Genomic DNA, 21,915 nt, shown 5'->3' with positions numbered 1-21,915 from the left:
ACTTCATACTTCAGCATGAGACTGGTGTGATACAATTCCTCCATGCAAAATTATTTCCAGATTAGCGCTGTCACAATATCAGATTTTTACTACACATTTATTTTGTTTAAAAGAATTTACAGTAACTATATTATTATTATTATTATTATTATTATTATTGAAATTTTGGGGGAAAAAGTTAATCTATCAAATTCATTTATAATTTTTTTTTTTTTTTTGACTGAATCACGCAAAAAAAAATTATAGGGAGGCATTGAACCATAACTGTATATATATTAAAGTATTTTTACAGAAAAGCTCCCACAGTGTTATTCTAGTTTTGTTCATATACTATTATCATATTTATTCATATTGTTTAATTAGTGTTTATTTTTATATTGTAAATTTCATTTTAGTTCAGGTTTAAGTCATTTTGTGCTTGTGCAATTAATTGTTTTACTTTTACTTTTTATATTTCAGTTTTATATAGTCATTTTAATCAGCTCAAACATTTTATTTTTGTTATCCCAGCTTTATTTAAATGAATAAATGATTACTTGTGAATACTTAAATACTTTTGGCTAAAAATAAAAACTGCATCGTTGTCTTTTGTTTCTTTTTTTTTTTTGCGGTATGTGTTGGAGTGGCAACTAGCTGCATTATTTGCGATTTCTATCATATTTAGTCCTAACATATCAATGTTTCATTTTTTTTTAAAACCTCACGATTATTGTCAATACCGGTATATTGTGACACTTCTATTCCAAATAATGCTCAAAAATGCTGTTGATTGAGGTTGACATTATAATTAATCCAAAATATTCCTTGAAAAAAAAACAAAAATGTTGTATTCTCGGGTTTATAGAAAGCAAATAAATAAATTTGGGCATGAAAAATATTACCCAAACCAAATGTGTGTTCTAGCAATAGTTTAAAAGAAAGTCAAAAAGTGTGTGCGCATGCCTGTTATTACACAACTGTGGTGTACTCTATATGTGTGTCTGACGACTTGTTCCTCTGCTGCAGAGTGTGATGCCCTCTTCTCAGGACGACCTATCTAAAGACAAGCCCAGGCCTCTGTCCAGCATCTCACGGCAACAGAGGAGTAAGACCCACATCACCCGCACTGCCTCAGGTGCGTGCCGTTCCTTTAAACGCACAGACAAGCTGATACACCTGAAATTGTCTAAATGCCTGAAATGTATACCTTATTTAAAGGAGGTGGAGATTTTGGAGGAGCAGGGTCATCTCGCAGTATTTCTGATCAAGATCAAGACTTTGAGAGAGAGGTAAAAACATCTATCATCTTAATGACCTCCCCCGGGATGTCAAATATGGTTTTATTTCATTCGCCCCACATTTTGAAGGCTTCTTGAGATACATGATGGATGGTTAGAGGAGCTTTGAGGTGCTTTTGGCCACTCACTGAGTTTTCTTGTGTCCTGATTTTGTGGTCTGTAATAATTGCCCCAGTTCTCACAGTAAAACCTGCAAAAGCTGTAAACTAGGGTTATTTTAGTTGTGCACAATTAATTTAGTATTTCAAAGTATATTATATCATTTATTAATATTTATCAATTATATCAGTTTTCATTTTAATTTTAATATAAGATTAAGTACTTGTATGTGCCTGTTTTTTTTCCTGTTTAGCTGTCAATCTTTATATATATATATATATATATATATATATATATATATGTATATGTATATGTATATATGTATGTATATGTATATATGTTATTATTATTTTTGATTAGTATTTTGAAGTTGCTTTTCTTTATTTGTGGGGTTTTTTGTATTGATTTTTATTTACAAAGTAAATTTTTTGCCCCCCCCCCCCCCAATATTTAAATGTAACTTCTTTTTTTTTTTTCAGTTTTAGTCATATTAATACGTAAACTTTATTTTAGTTAAAAAAAAAAATAGTTTATTCCTCAATATTCAGCTTTACTACGTATCTTTATTTTTATTTCAGGTTTATGTATGTTTATCTTAATACTTTAACAATTTTAAAGATTTAATAAATTTGTATTTTTTTTTATTCTATTTTTTAGTAATCATAATACTTCCTCTTGAACTTATTTCAGTTTTTCAATAATATTTACAATATTTACATTTTATTTCAGCTTTCAGTTGCCGAAAACAGTTGTTTTAGTTAATGATAATAATACAGCTGTAAACACTCATTTGAGCCTAAATGCATGTATACTGTGCAAAAATTTAAAAACCAACTAGACAACAAGCAACTGATCTGTTAATTGTTTCTTTATCCTTGCAGCCCGACTCTGACTCGACCAAACATTCCACCCCCTCCAACAGCTCCAACCCCAGCAGCCCCCCGAGTCCCAACTCTCCCCACCGCAGTCAGCTCACTCTGGACAGCCTGGATCAATCCCTGGACGGCTGAAAACAGACAGCTCCCTGTTTTTTTTAACCCGCGCACACCCTAGACACACCCTCCCATATCCATCTGCTCTTCTAGGACTCACTAAGAAGTGCCAAGACTCTTATATAAAAAAAAGTCACCTGCTCATCCACCACAAGGGCCAAAGGTTTACCCCAAATCCTGCTGCTGGGTAGACGCCTCAATCGCCACAAGAGCAGCCTGCTGGGTGTGTACTGACAGGCACGGGCGAAGCCACAAAAGAAAAAAAAAGATAACCCTGTCCCCTGGTGGAAATGTCATGGTATTACACTAGCTGGGACAGATTAGCAGTATGATGGACTTTTATTTTATTTTAAATCTGAATATCATGCCATGCTCCTGCAAGTTTTTTTTTTTTATTTTTTTTTTTTATATTATTTACTTTAGTAAATGAACATGCATTACATCTGCTGTGTCAGAAATGCTTCTGAATTCTTAGCTCCCCTTCAAAGTACCGAATTGATGGGAAAAGAGACTTCTTATGCTGTTTTTAAATGTATATTATCAGGAACACTCATCAAGGGGGCCGAAGAGAGGAGCGTATCGGGAAGAAATAAACCGAGGACGATATAGAACTTGGACATTCTTGGACCAGTAACATGATGAAACGTCTCAAACGAGCAATAGATCGGTGACAAGAGACTTCGGGGGTTTAAAGCCAAACCAGAGGGCACTTTTATTATGTAATTTCTCTTTCTCTCTCAAGTTCTGCATTTAAACCAGCCTTTATAATATTCATGTTTTAACTTAGATGTTTCCCACAAAGATATCTAGTTCAGCTTATCACAAAAAAGGAAGACTTTACATATAGATAAGAGTTTTAATAAAAATACAAAGGAGAACGCCACACAGCTACAACTATTCTTAGGATTTCAGTAGTTCCTCTTAAGCTGCTACTGCTGCTTTGTATGCTCTATTTAAAAATGAAAGTTAAAAAATATATATGTGATAAGGTTCTCACCATAGCCATGCTCTGATTCTGGTTATGATGTTTAACACATGCGAGCAGCCATGTGGGACCGTCACTGTTAAAAAGACTCTATCAGGACGCTGATATGAGTTTGTTTGTTGACATGCTTAAGATCCGCAGGCATGGCCGGCATATCCATTATCACTCGAGTGTGCCTTCAGTGCCAACTTTCGTTTCTGTAATAAACTGTCTGCTAAAGCATTTCAGTGGTTTTGACGAGGCTGACGGTAATGTATTCTGTTGTCCCCCGCCCTTCTGAAACACTGTAAGACACTTGCACACGTTTTTAGTCTAAGGAAATTATTTTGTGTGAATGGTTTTTCCTGTACCTCCCTTTTTCTCCCCCCATACTTCACTTGTCCGCTTCATCAGATTGAAGTTTATCCTCGGAACACTACTGCTTTTACTTTAAAAGAAAAAAAAAAGAATCACAGGTTGAAATCTTTGTAATTATTGACTTGTTAGCCACATAAATTTGAACAAACAATAAAAGAGTACCTGTTGTGCTTTTTTTGTTGAATTTGTGTGTTTGGGGGAAATGCTCTTCTTATTCATTTGTATCTACATGAAAATAATTTTTGGGAATTAACTGTGTACACTTTTTATGGGAATAACTACTGAAAATACTGATGGTAAATACCAGTGTTTTTAATTAATAATTAATGTATGTTCTTTTGGCAGTTTGGGATTTTTGAGTTTATTTATTAGATTTAAGTGGTCTGAACAGTTTCTAAGAAATTCATATAAACCTTCAAGTTCAATTACATTTTAGAACAGTTTCTATTTTAAATGCAAGTAATTTAAGTAATCATTTGAGAATCGTTAAGAGTCAATGATGGCTTTTTTTTTAGAGCAAAACTGTTTGCTTCTAGCAGTTTATTTTCTAACTGATATCACTATTATTGGTCAAAAACTGGAGTATATTATTTGACTATTTGATACATTGGTATGACTTTAATAGCCATTACGAAATCTTTGGGATGATGCTGTATTTCATTAATTACCAACACATTAATACAATACTTTATTAATATTAGATAAAATAGAGACCGATGCAGAGTGTGGGAAATGATGAGCAGCATAAAGTGTAAAGGACTATATATTTGAAATCAAGTAAATATTAAATTAAAAAAGTACAATTTAATTTTAAAGGCAGAGCATGAATTACTGAGGAAAATAGCCAGCTATAATACCTGAAAACGTGTGTAATGTAAAATGATTTGTTTAAAAAGTTGCGTTTTTACATTAGTTTTATTTATTTTTTATTATATAACTAATTTGCTATTGACTAATTTGTAATACATATTATACAACATATCTAAAATATCATCAGGAAAGAAAAACACAGTTTGTAGGGCTTTTATTTTGGCGACATGTTAAAACCAGGAAGTAGTACGATTTTCACTAGTATTTCGAAGGTAAGTCTGTTATCAAATCATATTGGTCTTTGTTTGTCATGGTCCAAGCAGCAAAATAATATCGATGCGTATGAAATAGATACTTATAAATTCCAGTCAAATGCCAGAGTGGCAGCAGCAGCTAAATAAAGGTTGATGACTGGAGGAGTTCACTGGGACGTGTCCTGTAGCGGAGAGCTTCTGGGACAGAGCAAGGGACCTGCAGCCCACTGCTAGTCTGAATTGTGGGTGTTTTCCAGATGTCACGGGCCAAACCAGAGGATGATGAGTACTGGAACAGCTCTAAATTTAAAGCGTTCACATTTGATGATGATGATGATGAGTTTTCACGGGTAAGTTCATTGTGTTTCTATTGAACTCTATGCAGTCCACGCCCGTCTACCTCAGCAATATGACAGTGCAGAATAACTGGACTTTATGGTCCATTCAGCCCTAAAACCATATTATTACCATAAATATTATGAAGACAACATCTTCCCGAAATTAAATAGTTTGCGAATCCAAAGCAAAATATCAGTTTTTTTATATTTAATTAATACAATTTTTATTTGAACATAGGGGACGCAATTTCAAATTAGGTCAGTTGTTTTGTATTTTTTAAGCAGCTTCACCGAACAGTAAAGTGAATAAATTAAACTGGTTAAATTAAAGAAGACAAAGAAAAAGTCTTTAGGAAGATACAACACATGGGCCTGTTTTAAACATTCTTTATATACATTATAGCAAGAAAGGAAATATTAGAGACCTATTCTTACAGTCAATATTCTTTTTGTACTATATTTATTGTATATATATATATATATATATCTCACATTGTCCGCACATTTTCTCAGTTTAAAAAGCTCTGATTTCGACTACATTGTGTTGTTATTTCCCAGCTGAAAGAGTCCAAGCGGGCTGTGAACAGCATCCTGGTGGATGATGATGATGATGAAGATGAGGATGATGTTGAGAGAGTCAGCTGGAGTGGGGAACCTGTGGGAAGTATGCAGTCCTTTCCCTTCTCTCTCTTACTGCTTTTACCGTCTGTCCTTCATCTGGATGCTCATCAGTTTTTGTTTGTGTGTAGGCATCTCTTGGTCGGTGAAGGAAACCGCCTCCAGTATCCGCTCAGGCGTCGAGCAGAGCTTTCCCAAAATAGACACCACTCCGTCACTGTCCAAACAGGGGTCTGGATACTCCCTGAGCTCCCTGTTTAAAGGTAATCTATAGTGAAGAGTTCTTGAATGTTTTAGTTCAATCATTTTAGACTCACCAATCTGATTCTGTTTATATTCCTTCAGCAAAGAGTAAACCTTTTCAGTCCTTCTCCGAGTGTAAGTTCAAGTCATAGAAGCATTTAGAATGATTTGGGCCCGTATTCTCATTTGTCTGAATTAAGTGTTTGTTCACTCTTTTCTAGCTTTTAGCGACACATCTGTTAGAACATACGCACCTGAGTTGAGAAAGCCCAAGTCAGATGGAAAGGTAATACATATGGACATGTTTACACCACCTAACAGTGTGCCGCGTAATATTTTTGTGGAAGGTGATACTTTTTTGATGGATGGAATGTTCAAAAGAACAGCGTTTATTTGAAAATATAACATTGTACAATTCTTTACTGTCACTTTGATCAGTTTAATGCATCCTTGCTGAATTAAAGTATTATTTTCTCCCAGAGAATTATTTTTGCCCAGACTTTTGAATGGTAGTGTATGTTTGGCCAAAAGTTTCCACTATGTAATTTAAGATTTTTTTATTTGTTTTCTAAATGTCATAGGATTTTGTCAGTGACCTGAGTCCTGAGGAAACCGTGAGGAGAATGCAGAAGGGACGGGTAGGGGGCAGCAAAGAGCTTTATATATATATATATATATATATATAAGTATTTTTACTGATAAATACTAGATATACAACACTAGAAAGTCAGTTTAAAGGTGAAGTCAGGAGGTCTAATATAGCAGAATAAAGCCATTTGTTTATTTCTCAATAGCAGTAGGTGCAGGCCCCTTTCTTTCCATTTCACATTTTATAAAATATCCACACACTGGTAAAATATCTGCTTTATATAACATATAAAGTCATATGTTTTTATGTTGCTTGCAAGATGGAATTTATCAGATTATATGACTACTTTTGAATGGCTGTAAATGGAAAAATATGCTTTTCTCATCTAATTGAAATATTTCTTTTACAGGCATTTTCCCTAGAAAAGTTCCGCTCTCTGCAAGACAAACTTCTGCTGCTAGATGAAGCAGTTGCTGTTTATGATGGCAACGTCATCACTGCTGTTAGCCGCACATCTCTCACATACTCTATATGAAAGCACTGCTGTGACTTTTGATGATTCATATCAGTAGGAAGAGCTTGTTCTTATTAACTGATCTGATGATTACATTTTCCTCCTGCAGGTCTTGATGTATTTAAAAAAGTCATTAAATAAAGGTGAGATGTATTGTGATCTGTCATTGCTCACTAGTTCCTTCTATTTTTTCTAAATAAGTTAAATATTTTTTGTAATTTTTGCAGAAATCCTCTTTCGAGAGTTAATGGCGAGAGATGTGGCTTTGTGTCATTACATTCATTATTTAAAAGAAATGGGAGAACAAAAGCTTTTGGTTGAGTTACTGAAGTAAGTTTGCTTTTTATATATATATAACTTCCTCTCTTAAGGCCATTGCACACTGAGTCCGAAATTGTCGCACGTTAAAAAATAAATGCGTCCTCACGTTGTATCAATCACGTTTACACACTGCCTCCGAAACTTTCGTCCATCATAAAAATATTCGGATCAGGTTCGATTTTCTGCGTTTTCGCATCCGAAGCATGCATTTTGATAGAAAAGGATGACGAAAACGGAAAAACACATGCAAAGATTTTGGACTCCGTGTGCAAGGACCTTTAGTGAGAAGCATGTTAAAAATAGTTGTGTCTACAGTGTTTTTGTGCGAGGGCGCTTGGCATCTCTCCATATATTGGCATTGCTTATTTGATTTGAAGAGTTGGCTTGTGTGTGTTTTATTTGAATAACTGTCTTTATCACGTTTATCACCTGACTATATTTTAGGGCTCTTGGCAGGACAGAAGATATGGCGGTAAGTACTAACTGCACTTACACACTCAACTGCCATTATACTCACAGCTTGCACACACATCAATACACGCATGACTATATATATTTAACCCTCTATAGCAATGTCATCTCCAGGTCATATGACCAAATTTGTCTTGCTCCAACAAAATGCACCCTCCAATTCATGAATCCTTTCTTAAAGAGGAGGGGAGAGCCCAGAATTAGCTAATAGAAATCACTTCCTCTTTTGTGTATATGTACAAATGTCCAGCAGTAATAATGTATTAGTAAATGTTGGAATTAACATTTACAAACATTAATAAATGCTTTAAAATATTTTTCATTGTTTTCAAATAATACCAGTTTTTTCTTCTTCAGTAATTTGTAGTAATGTTTCTGTTTGATCACACACATGTTAAACTGGCTTCCTTTGTATCTTCAACAGTTGATGCAATACAAAGAACACTTAAATATTAAGGATGAAGGCCGAAGAAGAGACTTCCTCAAAAGTTGCCTCAGGTAAAGATCTTTCAGAGGAATTCAGTAGAGAGTTCAAAACCATCTCCTGCTCACCTTTAATGATCTTTGTGATCTCTTTGTTTGTTCTCAGCCTTCCTTTCTCTCAAGACGATGCCACTCACGTTCAAGACCACTATACACTCCTCGAGAGACAAATAATCATAGAGGTGAGGGAGTCCAACCACTAAACTATTGTTTATCGCACATTTTACAAATTATAGTCAAGTCATTGAAATTACTAAATGGCACTAACGAAAGTATGACAATTTTGTAGTGATCAATAAAGTAAAAAAAAAACCTGAATTTTTAGTTTCAGTTTTTTAAGATCATGAAAACCAAAAGGTGTCAAAAACCTTTGGCTGGAAGTGTAAGTATATGAATAATTGAAACAATTTACTGGATAATGTAATACTGTAATATACTACAACTATGTAATATAATGTAGTACAATAATTTCTGTATTGCTAGCAAATGGAATTGGAATAATAATGCCGGACCCCATCCCAAATGTCACCTTAAGGAAAAAGACACCATGACAAGTGCTGAGTCTCTGTATATTAAACAAAGATACACGTGTTGTAACGTCACAAAAATATGACACAAAGGTTGTCAATTTCTGTCTCACCTTACCATGCTGTTAAAGAGAGAGTTCCTCTGCACCGCCTCGCTCTTCCTCTTTACTGAAGGTGGTGTGGTTGGTGACGGGTCTCTCTGTACAAAAGGAAGCGAGACGGATGGGCTTCTCTCAAACTGTGTTGCATGCAGATGTTTTCTTAGATTATGAAACAAGTGAAAAGTGTGCTCACTTGTTCTTATGGCATAATAGCGCATATGTACAAGTGAGTTGCTGTTTGCGTCAGTTAGCTGTATAATGTGAATATATTCTTGTTAGATATCATATTTCTTAAAACATCATTGTCAGGCAAGGTCTTTACTCTTGACGTGTTTTTTTTTTCACACATCCTGTGTCAGCTACTTATTATGGCTCAGTGCAGAAAATAACGTGACTTCTAGGTTACAGCATTGAAGGTTTCTTTTAATAATATGGTAGTTAAATGTACAGATTTACTGAATAGAAATAGTTTTTGTAACTTGCATGATTCCCTAGACCCGTTTTTCTAACAATGGCAAATTAGTTACCATTGTAATATGTTTTATCATACAGCCTGTATTACACAAGAATGTGTTGATAGCGGAAAACAGTGAAAATGCACTACAAATTGTTTTATGTTCATAATATTTGGCAAATATAATAAGCTGAGCTCAGAAACGTGACTGTCATTGTTGTATCTGGGACACAGTGCATTGCTTTTCACACTTACAGTGTGAGTTTCAAAATCTTTTAATATGAGCATTGAGATGAATATGCAGCACAACCGCAGGATGTGTGAAGCAGGCCTAAGGCCTAAATACTTGTCAGATATGAGAAAACGGCTCCCAGAAGAGAATATCCTAATGTTTATCAATTTATTTAATTTGTGTGTTTACTGTATTTTTTATAGGCTAGTGACAAGAAGGCAGGTGCAGAAATCTTTAAAAAGTTCCCTAGAAAAGCATCCATCCTTAATATGCCAATCATCACCACATTGTACTACTCCTGCTTTTACCATTATGGAGAGTCAGAGGTACGAGCTCATGCTTCGCTTCTCCACTATATTGTAAAATATTATAAACTTAATATATTACAATATACAGTGCCTTCCAAAAGTATTGGAACATTAAAGACAAAATTTCTCTGTTCGCTGTGGAGTCAAGACATTTACAAATATGATTAAAAGATGAATATGAGACAAAACTACAGAATGTCACATTTTATTATTGGGTGATTCAACACATAGATGTTTTACCAGCTAAGAAGTTCAGCACTTTTAGTGTTTCATCCCCCTATCTGATGTGAGCATAAGTATTGGAACAGTTGCCTCACAGGTCTTTCTAAGTGATCAGCTGGGTCCTGTTGCATTAATTCTTCAGATATTAAAAGCAGGGAATGTGTCGTATCAGTTATATCCATTACTTCTGTATTCTGAATCTTGCATTCGATGATGACACACACAACCCAGGATGAAGATGGGGGAGCTGACTTTGAGAGAAAAGCAAGCAATTTGGATGCTAAAAGAAAAGAGGAAGTCAGTTAGAGCTCTAGCAAAAACAAAAGGCATGGAGAAATCAAGACTTTGGAAACCACCAGTGACACCAGCAACCAACAACGACCTGATCGGCTGAGAAAACAACAGTAGTTGACGACAGACAAATCATAAAAGCTGTGAAAATGAACCCTAAAAGACGTGTCTGTAAAATCACCAACAACTTCCAGAAAGCTGGGGTGATGCTCTGACAATCTACTGTCCTCAGGAGACTTTGAAACAGAATTACAGATGCTACACAGCAAGATGCAAACCTCTGACAAGTTTTGGAACTGTGTTTATGGACCGATGAGACAAAGATAAACCTTTATCTAAGTGATGGGAAAGCAAAAATGTGGAGAAAAAAAGGGAACTGCAAAAGATCACAAGCATTCAGCCTCATCTGTAAAGCATGGTGGAGGTGGTGTCATGGCATGGGCATGCATGGCTGCCTCTGGAACAGGCCCTCTCAACTTTACTGATGACTTAATGTATGATGACAGTAGCAGAATGAATTTGGAAAGGTACAAAACCATCTTGCCTACCAATGTTCAAGAAAATGCCACCAGATTAATTAGGAAGTGCTTCATATTGCATCAGGACAATGACCCAAAACACCCTGCCAGTTCAGTTAAGGAGTTTATAAGGGCAAAGAAATGGAAAGTCTTAGATTGCCCAAGTCAATCTCCAGATTTAAATCCGACTGAACATGAATTTCAGCAGCTGGAGAGGAGAGTAAAGGCAGAAACTCCCCAAAACAAGCAACCACTGGGATTGGCTGCATTAAAGGCTGGGAAAAGCATTTCAAAGGATGAGACCAAGAGTCTGGTGATGTCTATGGGTCACAGACTCACTGCTGTGATTGTGTGCAAGTGATCTGCAACTAAATAATAGCTTTTAATCTTTTATATCTGCCTTATGTACAACTGTCCCAATACTTATGCTCACATCAATGAGTGGGATGAACTCTAAAAGTGCTGTTCTTTTTATTTGGTAAAACATGTATGTGTTGAAACGGCTAATAATAAAATGAGACATTCTGTAGTTTTGTCTCATATTCATCTTTTAATCATATTTGCAAATGTCTTGACTCCACAGCAACAGAGCAATTTTGTCTTTACTCTTCCAATACTTATGGAGGGCACTGTATATAATCTAGAAATGTCATCAAGTATTACAATATACACTACTATTCTAAAGTTTGGGTGTTTTTGGTTTCAAAAAGTCTCACCATGGCAAGGATGAAAAAATACTGTAAAGCAGTAATATTGTGAAATATTATACAATTTAAATAACTGTTTTCTTTTTGAAATTATTTTAAAATGTCTTCAGTGTCACATGATTCTTCCGAAATCAATCTAATGTGCTGATTTGCTGCTCAACTAAATATTAGGGAACACTTTATTTTATGGTGACCTTGTTACATGTTACATGTACTTACAATTATAATAACAATAAATGATGATCAGCAACCCTGAGCCAAACCCTAATCCTAACCATATGTTAATATTACTCAGTACTTAAATGTATAATTACACTGTAACAAGGACACCTTAAAATAAAGTGTATAACCAAATATTATTATCAATGCTAAAAATATTTGTGCATTATTTTTTTTTTATAAACCGTGATACATTTTAGGATTCTTTTATGAATAGAAAGTTCAAAACAGTATTTATTTGAAATAGAAACATTAAAATTTAATATTAGAAATGTTTTTACTGTCATTTTTGATCATTTTAATCTGTCGCTGCTGAAGAACAGTATTAATTTCTTTCCAAAAACTTTTGAAAAGTAGTGTATACAGAGTATTTTTATAAATATTTATAATTATTGTGTTATATTGAGTTTAATTGACTAATTTGTTTTCTTGTATGTATTAATTTCCCACAGTTTCAGAGAGCTTTTCGAAACTTAAGTCACACTTAAAAGCAGTCTGAAACCGAACAAGCTTTATTGTTGGATTTTTGAAACATTTTTAAATAAATGTTACCTGCTTTTTATATTTATACATTTTAAAGTGTTGTTTAAATCGCCAGATAATTGTTGGGCAGCTATATTTCAATCATGTTTATTTTCTTCTTCTACAGGGAACTTTTAGCAGCCCTTCGAACATCAGAAAAACTTTCCAGGTAAAATAAACAGTCATATGTCATCAAATTACTTGTATTTAATATTATTGTATAGTTTAATTTGTATTTTAACTTGCAGCACCATGAAAAGTCTGGACACACTAACTCACTCTTTACCATTACTTTCTTCAATAGGAAAGTCATTAAAACAACGATCAGTCATTAAAATGGAAATAACACAAATGGAAGTGAATTATCAAGTGATCAAAAACAAATCAGGACTATCATATACTTTAGATTCTTCAAAGTCATCTTGATTATGAATTTTATAGTATAGTTTTCATATTTGTCTACATATTTAGATGTTTCTACAGTCATTAGAAACACCAATTCATTCAAGTGTGTCTAGACTAGTAGTGTATAAATAGCATATGTGCAAGTCTTTAATAACAGTCTATGTCAAAGAGTTTCTGAACTATTCATGTTTGCTGTGGCAGATTTCAGAAAAGCAGTACATTCTCACGGCTCTTGGCGCAAGAGCGAAGTTGAAATCCTGGTTTGATGTGGATAGTCTGTTCATCACCAAAAACTGGCTAGGATACACCAAGAAAAGATCTCCCATTGGCTTTCACAGAGTGGTGGACATCCTGCAGAAGAACAGCGCCCCTGTAAATGTACGTCGGTTTTGATGTTTTAATAAATCTGCTCAGTTTCCTCTCTGCCCATCCCAGCATGCACTTCACTTTCCCATGATCTGCAGGTGCTGCAGGAGTATGTGAACCTCATCGACGACCCAGAACTCAAGCTCAGCGTGGCTCTGAAATATAAATGCCATGACGTCGTCATCAATGTAAGTTAATTCTCAAATCACTATGCCAGTGTTTCTCAGTGTAATATAAATCACTGACTTTGTTTTGTTCATTCAGACATACAGAGACCTGAAGGACAGGAAGGAGCTTGTTGTGTACAGAGAGAAGCTGGAACGAGACTCGCCCGAGTACAGGAAGATCCAGGAACTCCTCAATAATGTGGTAAGAGGAAGTGAGCCTCCACTTTTGAGTCATTTTCTGATTACAGTGTAGTATGAGTAGGTTTGAGGAGAAATCTTGAGAAACATCTTACAGTAATTTATCAGTGTCTTCTACAGGTCAATCCATTTGTTGCAATGCAATAGTGAGTTTGCGTGAAGTAATTTCTGTTCTTTTTTATTGTTTTGTTGTTACTTCAGCAAATCAGATGGAAAAACTGACACTTGGATCCTGACACGAGGCAGTGGTGGGCAGATGTGTGTCAGAGCTCTTTCATAGTCAATGTTACACAAAAAACACTTAATATGGAGTTAATCCTGAACAAACACGACTGAGATCCTTACAGCCATTGAACATTTTAGAGATCCAGTGGAGTGAGTCATTCGGAATGATTCTTTTGCAAATGTATGTGTTCTGTATGATTAAACTGCCAAGTGTCCTTCTGCCAACTCTAGGTGAACATTTCTAAAGGGAGGAAGTGGTTGCTGACGATGAACAACATGCTCTTTCACCCCTCACATCTTTCTGTTTGCCCGTGTATGAATTTCTGAACATTCCTCACCCTCTCTTTTTATTTTATATTAAAAATAATATGATACTGAACTGTTTATACAGATTTCTGGTAAATATCTGACTGTAGATTTGAATAAGACAAAAGGTGTAAAAGTTGATTTGACAGTACAGATCTGACACGATTACAGGGTAACCACACAGTTTCTGTAAACGGAGGCTGATTTAGCCGGGAAGTCCCCCTGCTGTGTCATTTCATTGGATTTCCAAAAGTTTCAGTTCTTTCAATTTCGTTACTTTCATGTATGTATATAAATATGTGTGTACTTTATTCAGCTTAAATTCATAGCTGTGGTATTTGTACAAGACCATAATAGCCACAGGTGAAGCCATAAATGGTAACAGTAAAAAAATAATAATAATATGGCATTTATGACGAACAGTAGAAAAACACATTTAGAAACTAAAATCACAAGTGTCGTATTTATGAACCAATATAGCAGATTTGGATTAGAAGTTAGATCTACCAAATTCACACTAACTTTCAGTTCATTTGCAAGCAAGACATTTATGTCTTATAAGAATCGTTTTCTCAGACATATTAAGCAGCACAACTGTTTTCAACATTACTAATGGCAAGAAATGTTTCCTGAGCAGCAAATCAGCATATTAGAATGATTTTGAAAAATCATGTGACACTGAAGACTGGAGAAATGGCTGCTGAAAGTTCAGTGTTGACAACACAAGGGGAAAAAATGCAAACAAATTTAAAATTATTCAAAAATTCAATTATTTTAAAATGGCAATGTTTCATAGCATTTTTTGATTCAATAGTTGATGAGCAAAAGAAACTTCTTCCAAAATAAAGAAATTAATAAAAATTTACCAACCCCAAAATGTTTATTTGTAGTGTATATTTCTGCCAAACACCAAGACTAGGTCCAGATCCAGCCCAAGACAGTCCAGGAACAAACCTGTCTCAAAATAGACAATTTTGCACAATTTATTGCAACAAAATACATTTTTTTATCCATTTATTTTAATCGCAATATATTTAATGTAGGCTATTTTATGTCATATTTAATGCCATCATGTTTTAAAATTATCCTGTTCTGTCATTTTAAATTTTTAGCTAAATCCAAAACTATCGTTGATAATAATAAAACATGTAAATAAAGATTCTAAACTTTGTAACAGGTAATGAAAAACACTACTCTTACATATTTCTTGTAGACATCTGAGGTGCCCAGAAAAGGTGGAGATGTCTTTTGATAAGAATGTGGGATCATGACAAAAATAAAAGATCACGCTGACTAATAATTAAATGATCTTTAGTTCACTGGAAATTCTTAAACACAGAGACAAGTCATGGCAATGTTCATAGTATATTGTTCTGGTTTTGAGATCGCTCTGATCTAGACCACAGCAAATGTTTATGGAAACTCTTCATGTTTTCCATTAGACTAGAGTTGGTCTGTTTTCAGCGACTCTGAATGACTGATCACACCAACTGTGCTGTAACTATTTACAATGTTCAGAAATGTGCTGTGGTCAAACTTTATTAAAGAGAAAGTTTTTTTTCAAGTTTGTTAAAGTTCATTTTAATTTATTTATTTATTTTTTTAAATTAAAATAACTGTACGTTACTGTGGTAATGTGATATAAGAAAACGAATATTTCAATCCTGACACATTGTAGGTTTAATATAGCCTACAAATATTTAGGCTAATATATGTCCAATAATTCGAGGTATGATGGTGGGCTTGAAAAACATTTTGAAACTGTTTATACAGACTGTTTCAGATCCTACTGATGTATCTGTTGAGCATCGTGCGCGTTGAGTGCTGGGGTTTGCGTTGGAGGTTTCTCCTTTTTCATTTGAAATTCATTTGAAACACCTTATTTGAACCTGCTGTCACAAAAAGCAGACGTGCGATGATCACGTGATCGTGTGTTTGTGTAGAGATGTGCGTGCGCTGCCCCTCATCATTGCACGCGCTGCGCTACTTCACTGTTAATGGTTATGGGTGAAGAGTGGACACATTCTTAACGCCGTTTAGAGGTAAGAGCCACGCGATTTTATCCGTTACATTTATAGAACATGTCATATTTTCTTTGACATATTGAGAAGCACCAGTGGTTTTTCTATGTAGGACAATCTGAAAACAGGATGTGTTTTTTCACATGTATGTGTAACCTGATTGGCCATGTGCTTTATCTAAAGCAGGAGTTTTCAATTTTAACATAAAAACAGTTTTCTCTGAAACAATTTAATATAGCTTACAATAATAACTTTATTAATAACTAAGATTCATCCTTAGCAGATCATTAGTTCGAAAGTTGGCTGATAGTTGAAATGAAAATACCAGTTGGACTAACCTCTAATCCTAACCCTATTTTAAAGGAACCTTATGAGGTTTTAAAAACATAGATGTAAAGTGTTAAATGTTATATTTAACAAACAAATACAATAATACTCATAATTTTACTTGATAGGTTAGAATGATTTCTGTGTCAGCTGTAGCCTAAACAAAAGAGTCATGAATGTTTAATGAAGATGTCAGTTTAATTTAGACTCAACAACTATATTATTTTTCTGTTATGATACATTTGAAATGCATCAATAAATGCATAAATATTGGTATGTCTTGCATCTTCTTGCTGTAGAGCATCATGTTTGAGCTTGTTTCCCTGAATCTGCCTGGAGCGTCTAAAAATAAAGGTCTCATACACTTGACTGAGCATCTTGTCTAGTCTTGACACTAATGATATGGGACGAGGAAATAAAAGGTTTCATCTGATGCAAAAGTCACAGTATCTGTCTTAACACCCATACAGTGATTTAATGACTATAAGGAGGTCACAGAACACAAAGAAGATGAATGCTGTTTGTATTCTTCTCCTCCCTTCGCTGTCTTTGTATCCGTGTCTTTCCATCAGTGCCATTATTGCCTGTCTAGCTGTTCTTGTTAGTGTCATTAGGTCAAATTGAGGACTTGCACTATTTACTTGGCCAATTCTCTGTAGAGTTTATGTGCAAGGTCGGGGCTTTTTCTTTGTGTAAAAAGCAAGAATCGAGTACAAAAAAAGGGAGTGACTCTTAGTCTGTAGATTGCATAAACCAATGGGTGGTTTAACTGCCATTACTCTCCTGAACTTTAAAAACATCTTACTCAATTACTGTGCCTATTGTATTGTGGTCTCATTAACCACTCATTTTAAGGTTATGAAATTTCGAGGGTAAGACCGTTATGCTATGATTCATATAATTCATTGAGCAGCAAATGTGGTTTCCACTAGCATGTTTCCATTCTGATGCACTTGTTTTTCCCCTTTCCCCGTGGATGATGGGGTCTCTATGAATATTTCAGTGGCTGTCTTGTCTAGTTGGGGCAAACATAGGGAGTGGTACAATGTGCTGTGTGGAGATGAAGGAGAATGGGGATGTTTTACTGTGGATGAGACATGGCAGGAACACTGATTGGAAAGTTTTAGCCTTTTGCTGCGTATCAGTGGTCAGGTCAAAAGGGAAACTACTTTTATCTGTGCCAAATTGTCACCTTAGTTGCATAATTCAGTGCCTGTGGGCATGTTGGATGCCTCAAAATGATTTTTGAATCAAAGTGAGAGTGAAATATTGATTTTAGGTACAAAACCCAGAGAATCATTGCAGAAAAAATGGCTTTGAATGTGGATATTAATTTAGATTCTGATCTTTGACAGATACCACCTTTCTAGCAAATATCACAAGTAATATACATAAACAGAAGTGAAGAAAAAAACCTTTAACATTAACACATCTGGAACAAATGTTTTTTATTTTATTAGACATGCCCAATGTAGCATAAAAAAATTAAAAACATATTCTATTTAAAATTTAGTGTGTAGAAACAGGCATTTACCTTTTTGTGTTCTGTTATTTTTATTTTACTTTATTTTTATACTTTGCCATTTTTATTTGTGAAACTCTTTTTTTTATTTTATTTTTTTTATTTTGAAATATGTACATTTTCTACAGTTTTAACTGCACCTATACTGTATTTTTTTTTTTTTAAAATGTATTCACATGACTTAACTCATTGCCTCATGCCAAAGATTTAACTCGATTACAATTAAGAGAATGACCTACTACAATGTGGCTTGCTATTTAAATAAACGAGGGAACAAATTAGTCCAAGGTGCCCACGATCAAACTAAAATTAGGGAAGAAATTATTAAAACATTGGAAGAAAAAAAAATCATTCAATTTGTGACAATGTCATGTGTTGGCTCCCACAATTGTGTTTCACCCGTCATTCTCATTTCTCTCTTTATTTTCCCTCCAGATATGATGCATGCATCCACTGTGTCACCGAGCATCTTGACCACGAATGAGAGTAAGAATGTGACCTGTCAAATATCCTATGAAGATGACCGCATTCCTCTGATGACGCTCTACATTGTGGTTTTTATAATTGGCCTGCCAGCCAACCTGGCCACGGTCTACCTCACCCTCCACCAGGTGTGTCGTAAGAACGTCCTCGGCATCTACCTGCTCAGCCTGTCCGTGTGCGACCTCACCTACCTCTTCACGCTGCCTTTGTGGACGGTGTACATCAATCAAAACCACGTGTGGCCCTGGAGCTCCTTGGCCTGCAAAGTGACTGGCTTTGTGTTCTTCAACAACATGTACATCAGCATCTTCCTGCTGTGCTGCGTGTCCATCGACCGCTATGTGGCGGTGGTCTACGCCATCGAGTCTCGCGGTCTTCGCCAGGGACGCATCGCAGCTCTTGTGGCATTTTCAATCTACATGGTGGTGGGCTTGAGTCACACGCCTGTCTTCATCATGTCTGAAGGCAATGCTGCCCAAGGAAAACGCCGCTGCTTTGAGCCCAGCCAGAGCTCAGCGATAGTTACGGGATTCAGCTACGCTCGCGTTTGCATCGGCTTTTTTATCCCCCTTGCCATCCTGATCTTCACCAATAGAGCCATTCTTGCCAACGTTCAGGCCAGTACTGGCCTCCAGCCTCATCAGAAAGAGAAGGTGCGCTACCTGGCTGTGGCTGTGGTGGCGTTGTTTTTGATCTGTTTCGCTCCGTACCACATTATCTTGCTGTTGCGCGCCATCACCTTCCACTTCCCCAAGCTGCAAGAGGATTGTCACTTTGAACAGCATATCTACACGCCCTACAAAATCTCCTTAGGGTTGTCGACATTCAACAGCGCCTTCAACCCCATTCTCTACGTGCTCTCCAGCAACAATATCCGTCAGGAGATCAGAAGAGGCATGGCATCGCTGTGTAACAAAGTCAGCTTGAGTCAGCGCTCGACGCACAGCAGCCAGCACAACATGCACAGCTCCAAAAGCAATTCAGACCCCGTCCCAACAAAGGGCGGTCAAATGAGAACAACTTGTCCCACTGCATGCTAAAATTTTAGATGCATTGGACATTTTTTTTACTGATAACTTGGAAGAAAGGGACAAATCAAGGTTGTTGCAGGATCAATATAACAACAACTTGAAGTTCGACAGATCTTGCAAAAAGAAAAAAAGAGAAAAAAAGGGAATTTCCTGTTATAATTTCACACTTCCTAAAATAGTCTGAGCTGCAGCTTCTGAATATTTTGGACTCCTATCTAGAGCATGTTCTCCAGATTGTGTTGATAAGTACAAACTCAGCAGACAGGAAGAAACAATTTTACCCACTTTTAAAGTGATTAACTTCATGTTTTGTTTTTGCATGGCCTTTATCTAAAATCAATCATACCAAAATAACTAATACTGTGCATGAAAGAAGTTCACAAAACAAAAATAGCAGAAATTGTGTATGATTCTCAGAATTTCTGCCCAGAATTTCAGACATAATGTGGGATAACATTCTATTTACCTGCTACTAAGTGCCTCAAAACTGATCACAGATTTGGTGCTACAAACTGAGCAAATTATGGCAAATCCAGTGACCGATTTATTGTTGCAGCTCAGCATTTTGTAAACATGATTTCTGATTCCAAGTGGACTAGTCCAAATGTGCAGCTTCAATCTCATACGGTGGATCAAGCCAGCCAATCGGATTAGAGCTTGCTGTTACGCACTGTCAGAAAAAATTTAGCAAAATTTGTATCTTTAGGGGTACAATGGCTTGTCACTGGGACAGAACACTCAAAAGGACACTTTTGTACTATACTAAGGTGCTAATATGCACCCTTTAGGGGTAAAGAAGCCCCTAAATTGTGCAGTACCTTAGAGTAACATGCACCCTTAATATAGGAATATGTATTATGAATCCTTTAGGGGTAAAGAAGCCCCTAAATTGTGCAGTACCTTAGAGTAACATGCACCCTTAATATAGGAATATGTACACTTATGGTACTATTATGAATCCTTTAGGGGTAAATAAGTTGCAAAGGTGTCCCTTTAAGGTACTGACAAACCGTTGTACTCCTAAAGGTACAATATTTTTGTGTGTTTTTCTCTGAGAGTGTGGAAAGTGATTGCCTTTTCTGTGCAATAAAGCTTCAAAGGGTGGATGGTGTGTTGGCTAATGTCTGAGACCGACTGTTTCCAACAACATACAGCATCACTTTTTTATGTTCCCATATAATTTACTGTAATACAGGTTCGGTGTTTTGTTTTGTAAATCGAATGTCATGCCATTTAGTGATGACAGTGTTCTTTGGCAAGTTTTTTTTTATGTACAAAGATATTTCCTTAAATTATTATTTTTATTTTGTATGTGTGTGTGTGTGTGTGTTTTTTTATAATATTTTATAATGGATGTGTTTTGCATTATGATTATTTTTGTTTTAATGTTATTTTAATGAATTTCAGGACAATGGCTTTTGTTAGGTGTAACACTCTTATTTTGCTTGATTTTCCCATTTGTCCTATTTTCCAAGATTTAATTGGTAAACCAGACCATAATAAATTGCAGTCAAGCTTTTCTCATACAGTCACCAGTAAATTATGATTGATAATTTGCACATAATGCTACTCTTTTAAGAAACTGTAAATAAACTCAAGCGATATTACAAGAGAAGCACAATATTTTTCCTATGAACTTGGCATGGACTAATTATGGTTTTAAGAGTATGATACTAAAATGACTAAATAAAATATTTCAACAGATACTAAAAAAATTATTGAAAAATGTATGCACAGTGAAATATTTAATAAGCGATAATCTGTAATTTCAGCATTAAATATGGAAAACTATTGGTTTCTGAGGTCTGATGATTAAAATTTGGGTCACTGAAAACTATCTCTGATGTGCTGACCTATATGTGTGCTCTCTTAAGTATGAGAGATGTGTATATATATATATATAAAAAAATGCTGACTACTGTAAATCTATTTTTGATTACATGTTAAACCAGTGCAATAGTTCAGGATCCTTCCTCCTTCACACTTTTGAGTAAAAAATTAACAAGACATTCTTGGTGTTTTAATACAAAAGCTAAAAGCCAGACAAACTCTTGGTCATCTATGTCTGCCCTCTCCTTCCACTGTACACATCATGAATAATTAACTCAGTTACCAAGATAGGTTCCTAATTGGCCCTTCCCTCAATGAATAATTAAGCAGCCAGCAGCTGGCCTCAGCCAATAGCAAACAATCATCCCATTGGTGTCCGCCCCTGTTGTGATGCGCTGGGCATTTGTCTGAGACTGACCGCACTCTTAAAAATAAAGTTTCCAAAAGGGGGTTTTCACAGCAATGCCATAGAAGAACCAGCTTTGGTTCCCCAAAGAACCATTCAGTGATCAGTTATTAAAATAACCATTTTTTCTAAGTGTGACCCTTTTGTGGAATGAAAAGGTTCCATGGATGGTAAAG

General features: G+C 35.5%; 3 protein-coding genes across 8 annotated transcripts in view; all 3 read left to right on the top strand.

Annotated features, from left to right (window-relative positions):
* Positions 1–3,892, top strand: part of LOC306879854 (serine/threonine-protein kinase MRCK beta-like) — a 73,565-nt gene extending 69,673 nt beyond the window's left edge. For both annotated transcript variants that reach the window (XM_079433071.1, XM_079433070.1), the window contains 3 exons: positions 1,006–1,114; positions 1,198–1,268; positions 2,258–3,892. In XM_079433071.1, the coding sequence (XP_079289197.1) occupies positions 1,006–1,114; positions 1,198–1,268; positions 2,258–2,386 (309 nt within the window). In that variant the 3' untranslated portion in view covers positions 2,387–3,892. The remainder of the gene's footprint in view (positions 1–1,005; positions 1,115–1,197; positions 1,269–2,257) is intronic.
* Positions 3,893–4,734: 842 nt separating this feature from the next.
* LOC306880550 (spermatogenesis-defective protein 39 homolog) lies at positions 4,735–14,993 on the top strand. 5 transcript variants are annotated; one of them, XR_013785082.1, is made up of 20 exons: positions 4,748–4,792; positions 4,889–5,124; positions 5,671–5,776; positions 5,862–5,993; positions 6,076–6,108; positions 6,195–6,259; positions 6,555–6,611; positions 6,972–7,064; positions 7,186–7,219; positions 7,304–7,406; positions 7,842–7,869; positions 8,293–8,366; positions 8,458–8,533; positions 9,869–9,991; positions 12,580–12,621; positions 13,059–13,235; positions 13,322–13,411; positions 13,488–13,592; positions 13,790–13,963; positions 14,045–14,190. XR_013785082.1 is itself a non-coding variant. In XM_079434148.1 (19 exons), exons 1-19 carry the CDS (start codon positions 4,748–4,750, stop codon positions 13,808–13,810), a joined length of 1,497 nt encoding a protein of 498 aa, XP_079290274.1. In that variant the 5' UTR covers positions 4,735–4,747; the 3' UTR covers positions 13,811–14,993. The 5 variants fall into 5 exon arrangements, 3 of the variants coding, with proteins under 3 accessions (XP_079290274.1, XP_079290275.1, XP_079290276.1); XR_013785083.1 differs by having other exon boundaries at positions 4,872–5,124; XM_079434148.1 differs by having other exon boundaries at positions 4,735–4,792; positions 5,032–5,124; positions 13,790–14,993.
* A 1,051-nt stretch (positions 14,994–16,044) lies between these two features.
* Positions 16,045–21,287, top strand: LOC306880549 (putative G-protein coupled receptor 132). Its single transcript, XM_079434147.1, has 2 exons — positions 16,045–16,161; positions 18,425–21,287. The coding sequence occupies exon 2, from the start codon at positions 18,427–18,429 to the stop codon at positions 19,510–19,512; it is 1,086 nt and encodes a 361-aa protein (XP_079290273.1). The 5' UTR covers positions 16,045–16,161; positions 18,425–18,426; the 3' UTR covers positions 19,513–21,287.
* Positions 21,288–21,915: the final 628 nt, after the last annotated feature.

The sequence above is a fragment of the Barbus barbus genome (genome assembly GCF_936440315.1).
Source record: "Barbus barbus genome assembly, chromosome: 14".
Taxonomy (NCBI): domain Eukaryota; kingdom Metazoa; phylum Chordata; class Actinopteri; order Cypriniformes; family Cyprinidae; genus Barbus; species Barbus barbus.
The sequence above is the reverse complement of the archived record's forward strand: the minus strand, read 5'-3'. Positions and strand labels throughout refer to the sequence as shown.